We start from the raw sequence: 17,735 nt of genomic DNA on the forward strand, positions 1-17,735 counted from the left end.
CTGTCCACTACACCTCCAATTTTGGTGTCATCTGCAAACTTATGCTCACATCCAAATCATTTATAGAAATGGTGAAAAGTCATGGACCCAGCACCGATCCTTGTGGATCTTGTTAGATTCCCTCTGCATGTATGTAAAAGCCGTCGTTATCGTGGCATCAGAGTATGTGTGCCTGTGCATCAGAACAGCACTCTTGGAAACCGGGTACTGAGGAGTCAAGTTTTGTGGTTATAATCTTTCCTCCCATGTATGAACATTAAAATCTACTTTCTAAACTTTTCAAGAGTTTTACCAGTGTGCATGAAAGCACATTACACTTCAGAATGAGCTGGTTTTCTTTAATAGATGGAACAATTTATAATAGATATTAAAATTAAACTGAAAGAACATTTTACTTACAGAAAATTACGACTTTATTTGACTGAGCTTCACAAAAATCAAATGTTATTTTGTATGATACAATATTTGTAAAGAAAAATATATTGATCACAAAAAGTATGCAAACAAGTAAATTGCTTACAAAGTCAGGTAACATTTGTAGCACATCAGATAAATAATCAAATTAAAATAAAAGCAGATGTAAGAATGCAGTTTTGTAATATTGCTGCCAGTCAGTTCTAATTTGTGTCAGAGCGGTCCACTTGGTGTGCCAAAAAAGGTAAAATCAAGGCTATTTGTTTCAGATCATTTTAAATTATATAAGATCCTATGAAATGCAATATATCTGTATATATAAGTTGAAAATGTTTCCTTTATCATATGTTTGTAGTGAGTATTTATTGTAGGATGTGCAAATCTTGAAACTGTAATGGATGATGTTGCTCTGAATCAGCAGAGAAGTGAGGAGGAGAGACCAGACCCTAGTGAGAAGCAACCTGTAAAAAGAGACATCTTAAATCCTACAGTGGAGAGCTGTATTCGGTAACTGTAATTTATAGATGTAAAGGAAGTGTGTTACACTGCTGAAGAGAGTAAGATAGCCTTACTCTAGTGTAACAAGGAATTAGGATGTAGAAGAGGGGTAGCCTAGTAAAGCCAGTATGTGCATAAACACCCACAATTCAGAGATACCAAGGAGATGTGTCTAACTATATTAATAGTTAGGGTTGCATAAAGCATGGAATAAAATATGGTGGCAGTAAGGGAGACCATTCTTGGACCAGAATCTGAAGTCGCATCTCAGTTCAAGAGGTGCAGCAATGAAGTGGAAACACTTCGAGAGCCAGGGCAGAAGCTGAAAAGGCTTAACATACAAAAGACCAGAGAACAACTCAGAACACTTTGAACATTAAGGCAGCAAGGCAGAAAAGTTCTAGGGTGGGTGGCATGGGGTAGAATCAATTTGAAGTCAAATCAACAGATCAGGAAAAGTTTAAAGAGCAAACATACTTAATTAAAATACCACAGTCAAAAGAAGGAACAACTCCAGATCATCGCCCAGGTCACTGGGGCAGAGTATTTGATTAAGTTTGGTAACTACAGTGGAGGTATTATTGCCGCAACCATTTGAAGTTGTAGGTGACTCATAACATGATCAAAAATGCAAACTCTGGAAGGAGCAGTTTTAGAACTACAGAATCACATTACACTAGCATACTAGGAAGTAGTGTCTCCGTGTCAGCAATTAGCATTACTCAGCTTTACAGTAACACCATCCAAATGGGGAACCGGAAGCATACGTATCGCTATTAAAATATATTCTCAAGCCAAACATCACCTTCTTGCCGTCATGAAAGGCTATGAATTGGAGAAACTCCGTCACCAAAAGTAGTATAATTTTAGGTACGTGTCAAAAGCACACTGAAGCTATGTCAGAAAAGACAGAAAATCAGAGTAACAGTCAAGAGAGAACCGATCAAATGAGATCATGTATAATTAGAAGTAAAGTTGATCTTACTTGAGCCAAGAAGTGAGACCAAAATGATTATTGAAAAGAGCTGTCCATTCTGCATTGAAAACTGACAGAATTGTACAAAATTTTCAGGAATGGTTGAGAACTATCACCCTCATGTGCACATCAGGTGACCTGGATAAGGATGTCTAACTAGAATTCCAGGCCTGAGAGCTTTGGAGTGTGGGAGCAGTTGAGTGGAGGGTGATGATAACAAAGATGTTGGGTGGCATGGTGGCTCAGTGGTTAGCACTGCTGCCTCACAGCATCAGGGACCTAGATTCAATTCCACCCCCGCGCAACTGTCTGTGTGGAGTTTGCACATTCGCCCCCTTCATGGGTTTACTCCGGGTGCTCCAGCTTTCTCCCACAATCCAAAAATGTACATATTAGGTGGATTTACCATTCTAAATTTGCCACAGTGTCCAGGGATCTGCAGGCTAGGTGGATTACCAGCGTTACACAGATAGGATCGAGGTTGGGTCTGAGTGGGATGCTTCTTGGAGGGTTGGTGTGGACTCAGTGGGCTGAATGGCCTGCTTCCACACTGTAGTGATTCTATGATTTGATAATAAAGTTGCTGTGATTAAATCAAGAAAGAGAAAAATCTGGGTGCAAAAGATGATATAACCAATGATATTACTCTGAAAGCACGGTGTTTCAACAAAAAAAATCAGTAGAGAAAAGAAAAATTACAAAGAAACATGTCTCAAACAGTACACTAGAGAGCTGTATTCAATATCTTGTAATGTATAAATGGACATTGAGTGTCGCAATGTTGAAAAGGGAGAGAGATATGAGGATGAGCTACAGAGTCTTAAAGTCAGAAAATAATTATTTAGGAAGACTGGTACTGTCTAATAATGTTTGTGTAGATACTCTTAGCCCAGAGATACAAAGAAGTAATATCTAAGTGTGGTACAAAATCATAAAAGCCTAAAAATCTTACTAGGTCTGATAGCATCTGTGGAGAGAAAGCAGAGTCAACATTTTGGACCCTTCTTCAGAACTGATGAACCATGCTGATGAATGCTGGCTCTGCTTTCTCTCCACAGATGCTGCCAGATTTCTTTTAGTTCTTTCCTGCAATTTCAAATTTTGTTTTTGATTTCCAGTATCTGCAGTTTATTGGTTTCTTTGAATCTAAGTATGGTAGTTGAGGTTAGCATAAAGCATATATGGTACAAGTATTCAGTTTCCACCCTACAAACAAAATAAAGTCTAAACTGCCCTCTGTTGCACTGGAATAAAATCAGAAAAAGACACAGAATGGAAATTTAATCTCTGTAATACTGTCTGCAATGGCGTCAATCCCATGATGTGCAAACCTGTTTCCTCCAGAGGATTCAGGAGATGCAGGTTTTCTTGTATTTCTACCAGCTTTTCTCTGTTTGTATTGTGTTGTCCTGACCTCCAAGAAAGTGGACAAATTTTCAGTGAGCATGTGGTGCTGTGGCAGCTATAGTTGAATAACAAGAGGTATGTAGAAATTGTGGAAGTTGTTCTAAGGGTTGTGTGACTGGTGAACGTGTGACAGTTAGATGGATGTTTGCCATGAGTCCTGAAAGGCAGAATGTTTTTAAAATATATTTTATCATGGGTTGTCCATCCCAAATTGCTCTTGAGAAGGTGGTGATGAATTGCCATCTTGAACTGCTGTAGCTGCGAGATTGATGGGAGTGTGTTGATTGAACATTTTGAGGGGTTTGTGGTGTGGTGGGAAGGAAACATTATACGAAAGTGTCATCCCACTTGAGATCATTGGAATTTATTGTGGCATTGCTGACAGATCCTTGCATCCAGATGACAGGAATTGACCTCCATGACTATCTTCTGTCACTGTCTTCTGTAGATTGTCTTGAGAAACTGCCTGCCTTCTGTAAAGTCATGAACTAGGAGAACCATGACTTTGCACTTTCACCAAATCACATCCTTTGGACCGGAACACACTCCTTGCCATAGTGTTCAATTTTCCACATCTTTACTTGCAGCCATAATATACAGTGCAACATTCCTTTCGGAGGGACAGACTTTTTTAGGGACAGCAAGTTGTTGTACGACATGATATTAGCCCCACCCTTACCAGCCTCTCTTCCTGACCACAGAGGCATATGTCAAGAGTCAGACAGCCAACAAAGCAGACACTTGAACCTGTGCTACAGTCATGATAATGAGGTGAAATGCTTCTGACAGATCAGTGTCCAAATGGACATGGACTGCTTGAGCCAGATGGCCTATCTCTCTGATGTATGTAATTAGCATCATCCATTTAAGTCAATTTTTTGTCTGTTTCATCTGATAAACATAATCTTGTTCCTTGATTGATTAATATTAAATGCAATTTTTTGATGAAGTACAACATGTTAAAAATTTCTGTGAGAAAAGATTCATGTTCCACTTGTGGCTGTTACCTCCTTGCTCGTGAGTTACCAATTGCACAAGATAAATCACATCAAAAGATCTCGAAAATGTATTCTTTAGTTTTCCACACTTGATCAACATGCCAAAGCAATGTTGAACAAATTTAAAGCAGCAATGATGCAAAGCAGACTTGGGAGATATTCACATGTATGACTCATGTAATTGAAGTTATCTGTTTGGCTTTTACCAGATATGCAAATATGATTTTGTTGAGATCCGCAGTGGCCTTTCATCTGATTCCAAGCTTCACGGGAAGTTTTGTGGTACTGAAGTGCCTGAAGTTATAACATCTCAATACAATAATATGAGAGTTGAATTCAAATCTGACAACACTGTTTCAAAGAAAGGATTCAAGGCCCATTTCTTTTCAGGTATGTTAATTAGATAGTGTCTCGGCAAAATATTGTTGAGTCGCACATTTGCAATCAAGATGTTCAAGTGATAATGCAAGCTGCCAGGCTAATGATTAACTCATAATCTCAAACCTGAAATTTGGTTACAGTGGTTTATGGCACTCTAATTGTGTTTGAGCGTATAAAGTCGTAAATTGAGAAGAGTGATGAGAGGAATTCCACCATCCCAATTAATTGTATGTTGATGTTCATAGAAGAATAATGCACTAACTTGTAGCCTCATTACCGTAGCTTTAGATGAAAATATTTTCTAATAGATTATAGAGAAGTTCCAAAACATTGATTTGTGTTTTAAACAGACAAAATAGTAACTCAGCACTTTGCTGCTTCAGTGTACTTTTCTTGAAACAGTGGTAGATAATCTACCACAGCTCACCGTGAAGATCTGGAAGAAACAACCAACAAAAGGAAGGTCTTTTTCTGTCATTGTACGCATTTTTTTAAGCAATGTTAGCAGAAACCTGGGAACAGGTTTCTCTCCCTCTCCCACACCAATAATACATTGCACAATGAAACCTTCTCATAATAAGGATAATTATTTCAAGTGCTCTTTTTGCTTCTGTATGATATACTTAAATTGGGTATTTAAAATGTATGAATTACTACAATGTATTATTTCTGGTTTGTGTCCCATTAAGACTCAGTTGTATTTCTGGGGTCTATGAGGTATGCTTACAAAAAAAAACCTGCTGTGAAACATCATGGAGAAATCAAGAGGATGGTGGGGGGGCCATTAATGAATTCCCATTCCAGGAATACAAATTCATAAACAATCTCTTTTGAGCTTTATTTCCTAATAAATTATCTTTTATCAAAACAAAATACCTAAATATGAATCTAACTCATTTTCATTTTGTAAATATCTTGAATCTGCTTTCGGTTCCTCCTCCCCCCCCCCCCCCCCGCCGCTTCTCTTTAAACAAATATTTCCTTGGAGCTGCTTTCTGCCAGATTTTCAACAAAGCTGTAATGGTGGACATGGAGAATCTTTGAGGCTATTCTGGATTTTAAGTTTGTTCTGCTTGTAGCTCTCTGACTTTTATTTGTGATTTCTTGCATGGTTTTTGCTTCATCTTTTATTAATGTATTGCACACTCGATCTGCTCACCTCAAATTTGGATTTGCATTCTTAACAATACAGATTCTGCAGTTTTGTTTCAACAGCAAAACTACTTTAATTTACTGCTTTGCTGACTCTTTTTGATCTGGCTGGTCATTCTCAGTCAAAATCCAGTTCCTCAAGCCAAACTAGTTTTGAATCCCTGACTTCTCCATGCCTCCTAATAAAAATCTCCATTATCACCAAATGTATCCAAGGATCAGATCCAAAGCAGGGGGCACCTTATCTCACTAAAAACAATGCGCTGAGAACAGAACTGCAGTTACCTGGTCTAACCTCCATATTCTAGATTCCACAATCCAGGAACTCCAAAAGCTAATTCATTTGGAGGTAACTGATTGTCTAAAAGGCCAATTGCCTTCAGGTACCACGCATTTGCGAATTATGTTCAGCCCCTAAACCTTTTCCTGCAGAAATTAGGAATATCAGGTTTGGGACCAGAACTTGAGATTCCTGGTGTCTGGCTTTTTCAGTAGCGCTGTCTGTTCTGATGAAAATCTGACATCTAGTGTACAGAGCAGTTGTTACCATCACTCCTCTGTACTGCAGTAAGACCTTGATTGCGTGTCAGCAACACATAAGAGAGCTAGAGAAATTCCATCAGTAATGCCTTTGCCACCCCCCCCCCCCCCCCGATTCAATGGGAGAACTATCAAACAAAATGCTAGTGTCCTTCTTGAAACCGGCTTCACAAGCGTTCAAACAAAACAGCTGTTGAACCAATTACATTGGTCTAGATGTTGTCAGATGGCTAAAAGGCATCTGCTCTCTCCAGTCCTATTCTCTCAACTCTCAGATGGTCAGTGTTTGAAGGAGAATGAATGAAATGCTTCAAAGGCACTCTGAAGCTCTCTTTAAAGAGCAGGAACGTTTATATTATTGACTAGGAGCAGCTTGTTTCCAATCATGACAATTTGTCCATAAAGTGGCATCATGCTTCAAGTACAAATTTTTGCTATAAATTCTGTGTTACGATCGAGCCCTCCACAATCACCTGATGAAGGAGCGTCGCTCCGAAAGCTAGTGTGCATCCAATTAAACTTGTTAGACCACAACCTGGTGTTGTGTGATTTTTAACTTTGTACCTTTATGGTGATTTTGTACCCCTTGTACAAATACATCTAAAGCCCTCTGAACATCAACTTGTACAAGTTTCAAACTTTTTTGGAAATTATTCTGCTTTTTAAGTTTAACAGCCAAAGTTAATAAGGTTACACTTATTATCTGCATCTTGTTAGCCACTTGCTTCACCTGCCAAAACTCTCTTTGTAGCTCCTTTGTGTCCACCTCACAGCTTGTGTTCCTACTTAACTTTGTATCATTAGAAAACTTAAATATATTAGTGTTTGACATAATTTTATCAGAATTCAGACATTAAGTGACTTGAGGAGAGAAAGCAATTGACGAAGCCCTAGATTATCACTTTAATATGTTAATTTCCTTCTTACTCTGCTTATGATAGACATTTGGCTCCTGGCCAACCACGTGGATTTTCTCCTTTTATGCTAATGGCACAAATTCCTTTCAAATAGTCCAACTTATTAAATTGCACAACACAACACTCACGGCCGTGTTGCAGTTTGCCCATCACCTCACATGTCAATAGCTAAATGTAAACTCTAATTAAGCCACTGTCTTAGGTATCCAACAATCACCTAATCACTTTCCAGGTCAGTTTTGCTTTCACTTCTCTAGTCAGCATGTGTGAATAGGTGAAGTAGATGGTCTGCAATCAATTATCGAACAAGAAACAAGTTCACTTTACTACAAATGAGGTGGTTTAATGGTGTTTCGTGTTGTCACAAATTATCATGTATGGCGTAGAAAAAACATAATGAAAGGTGCACTGAATTGAGACTGATAATGAAAACAAACTTGCCCTCAATAGACTTAACAGATGCACCACTCACTGGGCTGTATAATGTGGGAAGATCACAAGTTCTGTTCTTTTAAACATAAATTAAGATGAATGGCTAAGCAGCCCCTGATCGAGCACTGTAATGAAAATGCAAATTAATGATTAACAGAAACTTATTAATTCAAAGTAACATTAAATGTGTGATGATGCACCCCAGCCCATATGGTACCCATTGGTCTCTAAAGGCCTTTATTGTGCTGTTGAGAACCTGCATGCTCCCTCTCCGCAAGCATGGTTGTAATTGCAGAAGAGGGGCAGAGAGTTAAGTACAATGCACCCCTCCACAGCCTGATTCCTGGAACCTGATTATGGCCACTTTGGTCAGGCCAGGAACAGACCCATGAAGAGACCCTCTGACCTCCTTGCACAAGGTGCCTGTGGAACAGGATCATAAGGCTGGAGTGCAACCAAATATTGAGGAGAAGCCCTGTCAAAAAAAACACTGAAGAGGGACTGCAAATGAAAACGTTCAACATAAATATGGAGTACTGTTTCATCCAGGCCTCAGAAGCTACATGTGGCCTAGCACCAGAGCTACTTACTTAACCAGGGATTACTGGGGACTGCTGCATGCAACTCTCCACTCCAGATCCCTAATGGAGAAAGGGTGGACCCTTATGTAGAGGGGATTTCCACCACCAGAGGGTAAAATGTTACACTAAGGAATATTCGAGTGGCGAACAAGATGTAAAGTGTGTGTGTAGCAGCAGCCCAGGTGAACTGGTCTGTGCCATTCTAAAGGACACTGAGGAGTTCACTAAGATAGCTCAAATTATTGGGTGGTGCATCATGGGGGAAGATCCATTGCATGGTGCCAATATCAAGTTTCAGGATAGTTGGTCAGTTCGTTGGAAATTTAACTACATAATGGAGCTGTCTCAATTTTCTGTGAGGTATCAGGGCCAAGTACCTCATTCATGAGGCTCTGATGGATCGGGTCATGTACTGGTTACCTGATTACAATGAGGTGCTGATAGGAACTATACAAATGGATTTACTGTCTAATGGGCTAGCGGAGCGAAAACTGACCAGCATTCCCTTTCTTGAATCTGATCACAGAGTGTCTGCTGGTGGTGGAATGGCAGGGAGAGTTAAAAATCACCCAACACCAGGTTATAGTATAACAGGTTCATTTGGAAGCACTAGCTTTCGGAGCGCTGCTCCTTCATCTGACACAACCACCTGATGAAGGAGCAGCGCTCCAAAAGCTAGTGCTTCCAAATAAACCTGTTGGACTATAACCTGGTGCTGTGTGATTTTTAACTTTGTACACCCCAGTCTCTGGCATCTCTATATCATGGCAGGGGGAGGAAATTGATACCAGTGTGTTTAGCATTAATCCGCTAGTATCACCAAGAGAACATTTTCTGATTTAAAGTTGTTAAAGATTGCTATTGCAAGAAAAACAGTGCTGCAATATGTTTCAAAACTTTTTTTGTCAAACAAAGCAGATGACTTTTCAAATTGATTTAAAAAAAAATAATAAGCTGCAGTTCAAATGGAAGACACTCGCTAACTAAAACCAGTTGTTGTATGGAATCCTTCAATGCACTTAGATCAACAAAAGATTCTCATTATATCCTTACAAATGCCAGTCAAAATTAAAATTTAGAACATCATATCCTATGATGTATGTTATACTAAGTATTAAAAGATATATTGAGGAATATTTCTGCCTTGATGGAAGTGCAGCACAGATATACCAGATGATTCTTGGATTCACGGTTAAATTATGAGGAAAGATTACAGAAGGTTGTACTCTCCGGAATTTTAAAGGTTGAGGGAATGATTTGATTAAAAAAGAATGGTAGAGGTTTGGAATTGTCTTCCACAAATAGCAACTGATGTCATCCATTATTAAGTTTAAAACTAAGATGAATAGATTTTTTGCTAACTCGGTCTATTAAAGAATATTAAACAGAGGCAGATATATAGTGTTGGATCATGTATCTTCATGATCTTACTGAATGTCAGTACAGGCTTTAAATTGTTAAGGTGCATACTGTTCTTCCTGTGCTCTTCTAGGTGGTTCAAGCAATGAAACTCTCTTTTATCTGTGATTTCCCATTAGATAAGCTCTTGACATCCTTGCACTTTTGTGTGCTGTATTACCAAGTAATTAACCCATTTTCAAAAAATGGTTAAAGTCTGCTCAAAAATAACAAGCTGGAGAATATTATATGTTTTACATGTTTGTCTCCTGATATCATCACCAATAATTCCGTGGCTATGGTAATTTTTCTGCTGTTCAATAAAATGTTAGAAATTTATGTGTATAATGTATAGATGTAATGTTCTATTTGTCAAATCATGATAATGTCGTCTACTTTGTAAAATTAACATTTAATAACATATTCCCAAGTAATCTTAATTCACAGATGTAAAACAAATATTGCTATTGCTCATTTAGTCAGAGGTTTTAGAAGGAAAAAAAAATGAATTATTGAATCCTGGTTTCAGATGAAATAATAAACTTAGAACAATCGGTATACATTCATCTGTGGTGCCATCTTGGTACATTTTCTTTCACAGACAATGAAGCACCATGCAAAGAGAGAATTTTTGTTTTTGAATCTTGCAAGAACTTGATGCAGGTTTCCCCTTCCAGTCGAGTACGTATTATTGACAGACTGGTGACCTCTGAGAGTCTCAGAGGTATGACCACATGTCCTCTGGTTGGCATCTAACATAGTTTTCAGCTGGATCTTACTGTATGTTGGGACTGACACATCCATTCAAAACTGGAAGACTGATTTCTTTTCAACAGCAGAGTGTATTTATTCCCCTCCTGATAATCAATTTAATCCTCCTACACTGAATGTATGCATATTTTGTTCCCACTTCGGTGTGCAATATGTTTAGCTGTTTTCATATTGCACTTGTCAGATAGCAATAAGCAAGATTGCTGATTTAGTGTATTTTTGTTTCATATTATATTTTTTGTGCCAAATTCATTTCATTTTGTGTTTTTGAAAAATTGAGTCATTTTTCATAAATTTTCTTTATGCATTCCTCTATGAATAATTTATTATTAATGTTATAAGATGAAATTGTCAATATATTAATGATCATAAAGTTTGATGCACTCATTTTCTTTCCTTATATGTATATGTTTGATTGTTGAGCAAATTTAAGATCCTGAGAATTTTATTTTTCTTTGCTCAAATGCTGTCATTTGTTTTAGTAGTTTGGAGTCAGCTGCACCTCTCACTTTATATTACAGCATAGATCTGCAAGTGTCAGAAACAGTCTGCCAGTTTTGACTGAATGGATGACCCATCTCTTACCTGATATGACAGCTCACATAGAATGATGAGAATTGACTGCCACTCACTGGAATGGCTGCTAATACAATTTTGGCTTTTCTCCCCTGCAGTGAGTTTTGTAGCTGTTGTATACAGACTCCAGGGGTTAGATCTTCTGTGCTAATCTTTGCTTCACCTCTAACACAGATCTATACTTTAAAGGGAATTTGTTTAAGCAAGCAAAGTCACTCGCTAAAATGTTACCTCAATTGGTAGTTCTTTTTGAAATGGACAAAATGTTCTTTCTTGTTATTTCTTAAGCATTGTTGGCTTGTTGTGTGTCTTTCTGAAATGTACAGATTCATTTGAGTCTAGTGCATTGTCCAGCATTTCAAAAAAAATACAGATGGTTTCAACAAGCAGAGCTGAGCTTTCCTTTACTAAGGAAACTATAAACAGCTTGGAGCTATTGTCATATCCAAAAGCTGCTTTCCATGCTTGCTTGATGGATTAACAATTGTAGGTGAAAGTGCAAGCTTTGTAATGAATGGATATAGCTAAAGCAAAAGATGTGCCATGGGCAGCAAGCCCTGTGCTTTAGTTTACCCTCTTCAGGGCAAACATAGTGTCGTACATTCATTCTTACCTAAATGCTTAAGGCTAGCATCGCACAAGTATATATTGCATGATCTCTCTCTTTGACCTCTTCATAGATAAGGATGAGTGTTCCAAAGACAACGGTGGCTGTCAGCATGAGTGCATCAATACAGTCGGCAGTTATGTGTGTCAGTGTCGAAATGGATTTGTACTACATGAAAACAAACATGACTGCAAAGAAGGTATGTGTTGTTTTGATTCTTTTTGGGCAAAAAAAATGTACTTAACCCAAAAAGAAACTAATGATATGTAGGGCAGTCTTTTCTATGTGCTTGACAGTTCCTTGCATCATAGAATAATGCATATCACGTTGAGGATACTGACCAACTGTTTGCAGAATCACTTGAATAAGCACTAAAAAAAATGTTGTCATGTAGTTGAATATAATGCTTGATGTTCAAAGTTAAAAATCGCACATCACTAGGTTATAGTCCAACAGGTTTAATTGGAAGCACTAGCTTTCAGAGCGCCTGATGAAGGAGCGACGCTCCGAAAGCTTAGTGTTGCTTCCAATTAAACCTGTTGGACTATAACCTGGTGTTGTGCGATTTTTAACTTTGTACACCCCAGTCCAACACCGGCACCTCTAAATTATGCTTGATGTTGGTGTGGTGTTAGAAACCTGAATGCAGTTGAACACAACTTTCTTTGAAAGAGTATATATTAAGAAGCTGTTTCAGTATAATGATAGAACAACCAAGTGGTTTTCTCTACTTCAACCTCATCATTGTGATGTTGACATTTGAATATGTAGAGTTAAATTTCACAACTTTAAAAGATGTTGACAAGTGACTCTACAAATATCCTATGCTCATTTGCCCAATTTTACAGTTTACAAAACAGAACTGTGATGCAGCTACTAATTGCTTGTTTCAGGAGCCAATTTGTGTTCCGATTGAAATTACTTAGAAGAATGTCTTCAGCAACTGCGATTCACTGATGGGCCTGTGGAGTTAGCAGGATTTTTATAATTTTATTAGGAATTTTCTGTCATTCAGTACCTTTGTGGAATTTGAGTTCCTAAGATGAATTATTTTGAAACAAATCTTTTTTTTGCCTCTTAATATAAAAATGATGAAAAATATTGGTTTAAATTTACGTGCTAAATTTCTTTCTTAACATACACCAGGGCAGTAATAAGGAACATCTCAATGTATTTAAATGTGTGTATTTGAAAATTTTAATGAGGCCTCAGTGGTTACTATTCACGTTCATTTAAACACATCATTTCAACCACAACTACTCATAATAAACTTTGATGTAATAAAATGTGAAATCGAGCAGCTTCATTGCAAAATTGAAATTCTACCCAACCATTTCTAATGATTAAACATAGCATTTGAAAACACAAAACTGTAGTTTGAAACTTACATTGAAGAAGTCTTGACAAGGTTCTTTGAAATGTGTTGGGTAATGGTTAATTCACAGCTTTGTCACATCTGAAACAAGAAGGATTATAACAGCTGTTAAATAAATTGCAGTGCACAGCTGAATTTCCAATACACATTCCCTGTGGGTGGGGCTCCCAGCTGGGAGTGCAAAACTGAAAAAAAATAAGCCGTATTTGGTTTCATCACATAAGCAGCAACATTATGTTTCTTCCAATGCCACAATGCAATTTTTTTTTATCCTGGAAAAGCAAAGGCTGAGGGGTTGCTTCCAATTGTTTAGATGAAAGATATCAGAATCAAGGATCATAAATGTATGAAAATCATTAATCAGTGTAATAAGGTCTGCTTAGCATGATGCTAAAATCTGTGAAGTGAAATGACAGCAGCAAATTTGTTTGTTGCATACCTTCACCTCAATGAACAGGACCAGTTCTAAGCATAATCCTGGTCCCCATAAAATGGCCTGGATTAGCTTTTAATGCTTTATGTTGGAAAAATAATTAATCGTATATTTGTTTTTATTAGAAGAGACCCCTGAGCTGTAATTTTGAGTTCTGGCCATTAAAGGCATTAGATTATCTAACTGTATTCAAGGAACTTCCTTGTGTATCAAAACAATATTACTAGAAGTATAAGTGCAGTAGATGTATGACATCATCAGACCTGCAAGTTCCCCTCCAAGCCATGCACCATCCTGAATTTGAACTCCATCACTGTTCCATCATTGTTGACAAGTCACCATTCTGGTGCTTCCTTCCTAACAGCATTGTGCAGCTACCTACATCAAATGGATTGCACCAGGTCAAGAAGGCAGCTTCCCACCATCTTCAAGGGCAATTTGGAATAAATGCTGGCCCAGCCAATGATGGACACATCCCATGATTGAATTTTAAAATAATTGTTACCTTTTCAAAGTGTTTTCCAGCTTCTTGCTTGACACAGAGAGCTGAAAACGTGAATCTCTAAAGAAGAGTCATGTACAATGCTCTTTATTCTCAATTGATGACCTAGATAGCAATATCTGACCACAGATGAGATTCAAATAGACACTGCACAGTACTCTAAACAGCAAACACTTTAATTCAGCCCATTGCTTTTAATTATGGCAATTTAAATGTGGGATACAATAGGCATTGAGGATGGAATGGATGAGGCTGCATGTCAGGAGTGTCGCCTTATAAAAGTAGCAATATTATCTTCCTTCAAAGCGAATTTTTTTTCATAAATGAAACAAAAATGGTGGATATACCAAGTCATTCAAGCACCAATGAACAGAAACGGTTAATATTTCAGGCTGATGACTTTTCATCAGAACAGATTTTGTTTCAGTTTTAGGGTAGATTTTCTTTTCCTACAGTGGAGGAATCATGTTTCCCAAACAAAGAAGAGGAGAGTCTAATTGTTCCCTCCATTATAACCAGCTTAGATATCCCACCATGTACAGCTGAGCTTAGGGATGGATATTCCTAACAGCTGATATTTCAATAGCTATGTTTACTAGGCAGCACAGTATCGCAGCATCTGGTGAAATGTGGCACCATGACATGCTTCCAACCCGCCCCGACGTATGGTTCTGTGGGGCTACCAAGTGCATTCTGGGCACACAGGATGAGCGCCTTTTTAATTGATAAAGACTGAGCCTTCTGGCTGCTTGTCTCGAATAGTAACCAGAAAGGCCAACTCAGAAGTTAGAGAAGGCAGAGTTGGCTCAAGTGATCTATAGACATACTTACTTACTGCATGGGTTTATTGTTAAACCCAATCCAAACACATGAAGGAAATAAAATATACCCTAAGATCACCAATATAAGATTACATTGATGTTCACTGAGGCCTATTTGAATTTACCACTTTTTCTTGAGTAGGTTCACCTAGGTCTATTTGGAATTAGTCCCTTTTTTGAGTATTGTATCCTCAGTAAAATCATTGATCGCCTGTAACACAAACCAATAAACTGGGGATAATTTAATGCTTTGAAATTGAATTCTTCCAACATCAGTGAACAAATTTCTTTGCTCAGTGTTTTGATGATAACATTAGCATCTCTATTAAACTAACAGGGATATAAACACATTAAGAACTTGCACACTAACATTAATTGAACCAAACACTATACTGTCAAGCAAATGGACCTATGGGATTTAAAATTCAGTATATTTTAAGTTATTTTATGCCAGACAGACTGCTGGAACAGAACATAGACAAATATTAAATGTAGTGCAATGTATTAAGCTTACAACAATCTAGAGCTCCTTAATAAATGTTTACTCTCATGATGTCTGAATACTTTCTATAGATGTTCATAATTACCTACCTCAGTATTTATATTTGATTCTTTTGGGATGGCTTGAATAAAGGCTGGTAATGCAATTATATAACATGACCTTAGCTATAATGTTATTTTCTATCTCAGCTGAATGTGAACACAAGATCTACAGTGCCACTGGTACCATCACCAGTCCCAACTGGCCAGATAAGTATCCTAGTCGCAAAGAATGTACGTGGGAGATCTCAGCAACTCCAGGCCACAGAGTAATGATAGTAAGTTTTTGATTATAAAAGCTAATTACCAACTAGACTTTTTAAGTAATATTATCACAAATTACAGTTACTCCTCCATGGCTGGGCTAACCATAAATACTTAAATTGTATGTCACAAGATATAATAACCAGAAATGTAAGCCGCCTCCTGCAGTGAGGACGGGTTAAAACTGAAGCCTTCTCTAGTCTCTGGAATTGTTAACACTGGTGCCTTCTCCAGTCGCTGTGATTGTTGAGCTGGTGTACTATGACATGAACAAGGTTTCCAGAAAAGGCAGGTGGATACCGACTTAATATTCAAAAGTCACAGCTCAGTGGTGTCAAAAGCACAGTGATGGAATATTGAATTGACAACCAGGGGAACCCTGCATTGGCTCTCCCTGGCTGTGGAAACCACTGCAAGAATGGTCAACTTACCAGAAGAGACCAATGTAATTCCACACAAGAATGTCCCCAGCCCCTCAGCTCCACATGACCAGAATTCATAAGGAGCCTTTGGGACTTCCTTGTCCCAACCTCCCCTCGTCCTTATGGCATAGAAATCTTTTGTCCATGGTCCTTTGACTGTTGCCTCCTGGTACCAAATGAACTTTCTCATCTGTTATTAATCTGTGTTCTAGTTTGAACATTTATAATGGCAGGAATGCAGTTAAATAATCGGCAGATTCCATATCTAAGAGAACTCTCCAGTGCACCAGCATTCCTCCTTCTCAGTAAAATATTAGCTTCCCCATTATGAAAAGCTGCAGAGAACAACAATTGACATTTCAACCATGAAGTACTACGAAAGTAGTGAAAATACTGAAGTACAATGATCTGTTGATTCTGTGTGTGTGTAACACTAAAATATTTATTCACACTTTGAAAGGAGTTATATTTTTAAATTAATATTTGTAAAGAATTCACATATCAATGGATTGAAAAAAAATCCACATAGAAGGTTTACCTTATGGTATCGTCATCTTGTAATTTTCTGTCCAATAGCAGGTCTGATCCACAGCATTGCAATATCCAGCACGAGTGACATGAGATGGCAGCTACTAAATCCATCCCAGATAGACCGAGAATCAGGTTTCCTGCTTTTAGCACAAATCTGCTTCACAACAGCCATCTAGCCAACTGACCCAGCCATGACTGACACAGAATCCCTCTTGCCTGCCACTAGATTTTCAGATTGATAATCAACCTGTTTGGCTGGATTATGGATTTGTGTTTGTTGGCCATCAGGTCCTGGAGCCAGTCTTATATCTGGAGCTTCTGGTTCAGATGTCAAGGTTGTTCCATAGTGTCACAAGACTGCTAATGCATCGGCAGTTTAAAATGGCAAATGGGAACAACCCTATTCTGGTGTTAAATGCATACTGTGTGCAACAAAAGTTCCATTCCCCAATTATTAGAACAGAGGCAAAATGACAAATGAAATAACAGCAATGAGTGAAACTTTGCCTAATGACGTTACTTGCTGTCTAGCTATTTTGAGAGCTTGGTGTATGTTCTGAATCTAGTCAAGATAATGCAATATTCTTTGCCATTCCATCCTTTGGTTCTGATCAACTGCTTTCCTCAAGTAATAGAACTCCTTTTCAAGGGCAACTATTAATACAGAGTGCAAACCCTGGGTCATTTGGCTGGACTCCAGTGGGGATTAGGTTGGATGGGTTTTCCTGGAGGAGTTTCAGAATGTGGTAATAACAGCATGTTGTATTTTACAACTTTCAGTTATTAAAATAAATCTGGCTAAAATTATATATCACTATTCTAAAAGAAATGAAACAGTGAATCTTTCTGACTGTGCTGTACAAACTGCTGCAACTGATTTGATTCTGGATTGATAACCATTTTAAAATTATTTATATTTAAATAATTATTCTAGTGTCAGATTGGTTGTGGAGTTGTGCTCAGGAAGGAGCACTCTTTCATTATCCTTTTAAGAGAGATTACAAAGAATCTGTCATTTGAGCAACTGTATTTTAGAGGCTGTCAGTCTAGTTGACTGAAAAGATGGAATTTGCTGATGCTGTTTTTTTTTACAAAAAAACTGCATCAAGCAAAGCTCAGGAATATAAAATATCACACAGCCTCACTACCTTTAAAACTTAAAATGTGGAGCTAAAGGCTACATTCACCACTATTATGCT

The 17,735-nt window shown here is 37.9% G+C and overlaps 1 protein-coding gene across 2 annotated transcripts in view; it reads left to right on the forward strand.

The window, feature by feature from the left end:
* The window catches only part of tll1 (tolloid-like 1), a 327,452-nt gene that overhangs the window by 282,008 nt on the left and 27,709 nt on the right, over positions 1–17,735 (forward strand). For both annotated transcript variants that reach the window (XM_043698508.1, XM_043698500.1), the window contains exons 17-19: positions 4,503–4,683; positions 11,722–11,847; positions 15,470–15,597. In XM_043698508.1, coding sequence (XP_043554443.1) covers positions 4,503–4,683; positions 11,722–11,847; positions 15,470–15,597 — 435 coding nt within the window. The remainder of the gene's footprint in view (positions 1–4,502; positions 4,684–11,721; positions 11,848–15,469; positions 15,598–17,735) is intronic.

This window comes from Chiloscyllium plagiosum, chromosome 1 (assembly GCF_004010195.1).
Source record: "Chiloscyllium plagiosum isolate BGI_BamShark_2017 chromosome 1, ASM401019v2, whole genome shotgun sequence".
NCBI lineage: Eukaryota > Metazoa > Chordata > Chondrichthyes > Orectolobiformes > Hemiscylliidae > Chiloscyllium > Chiloscyllium plagiosum.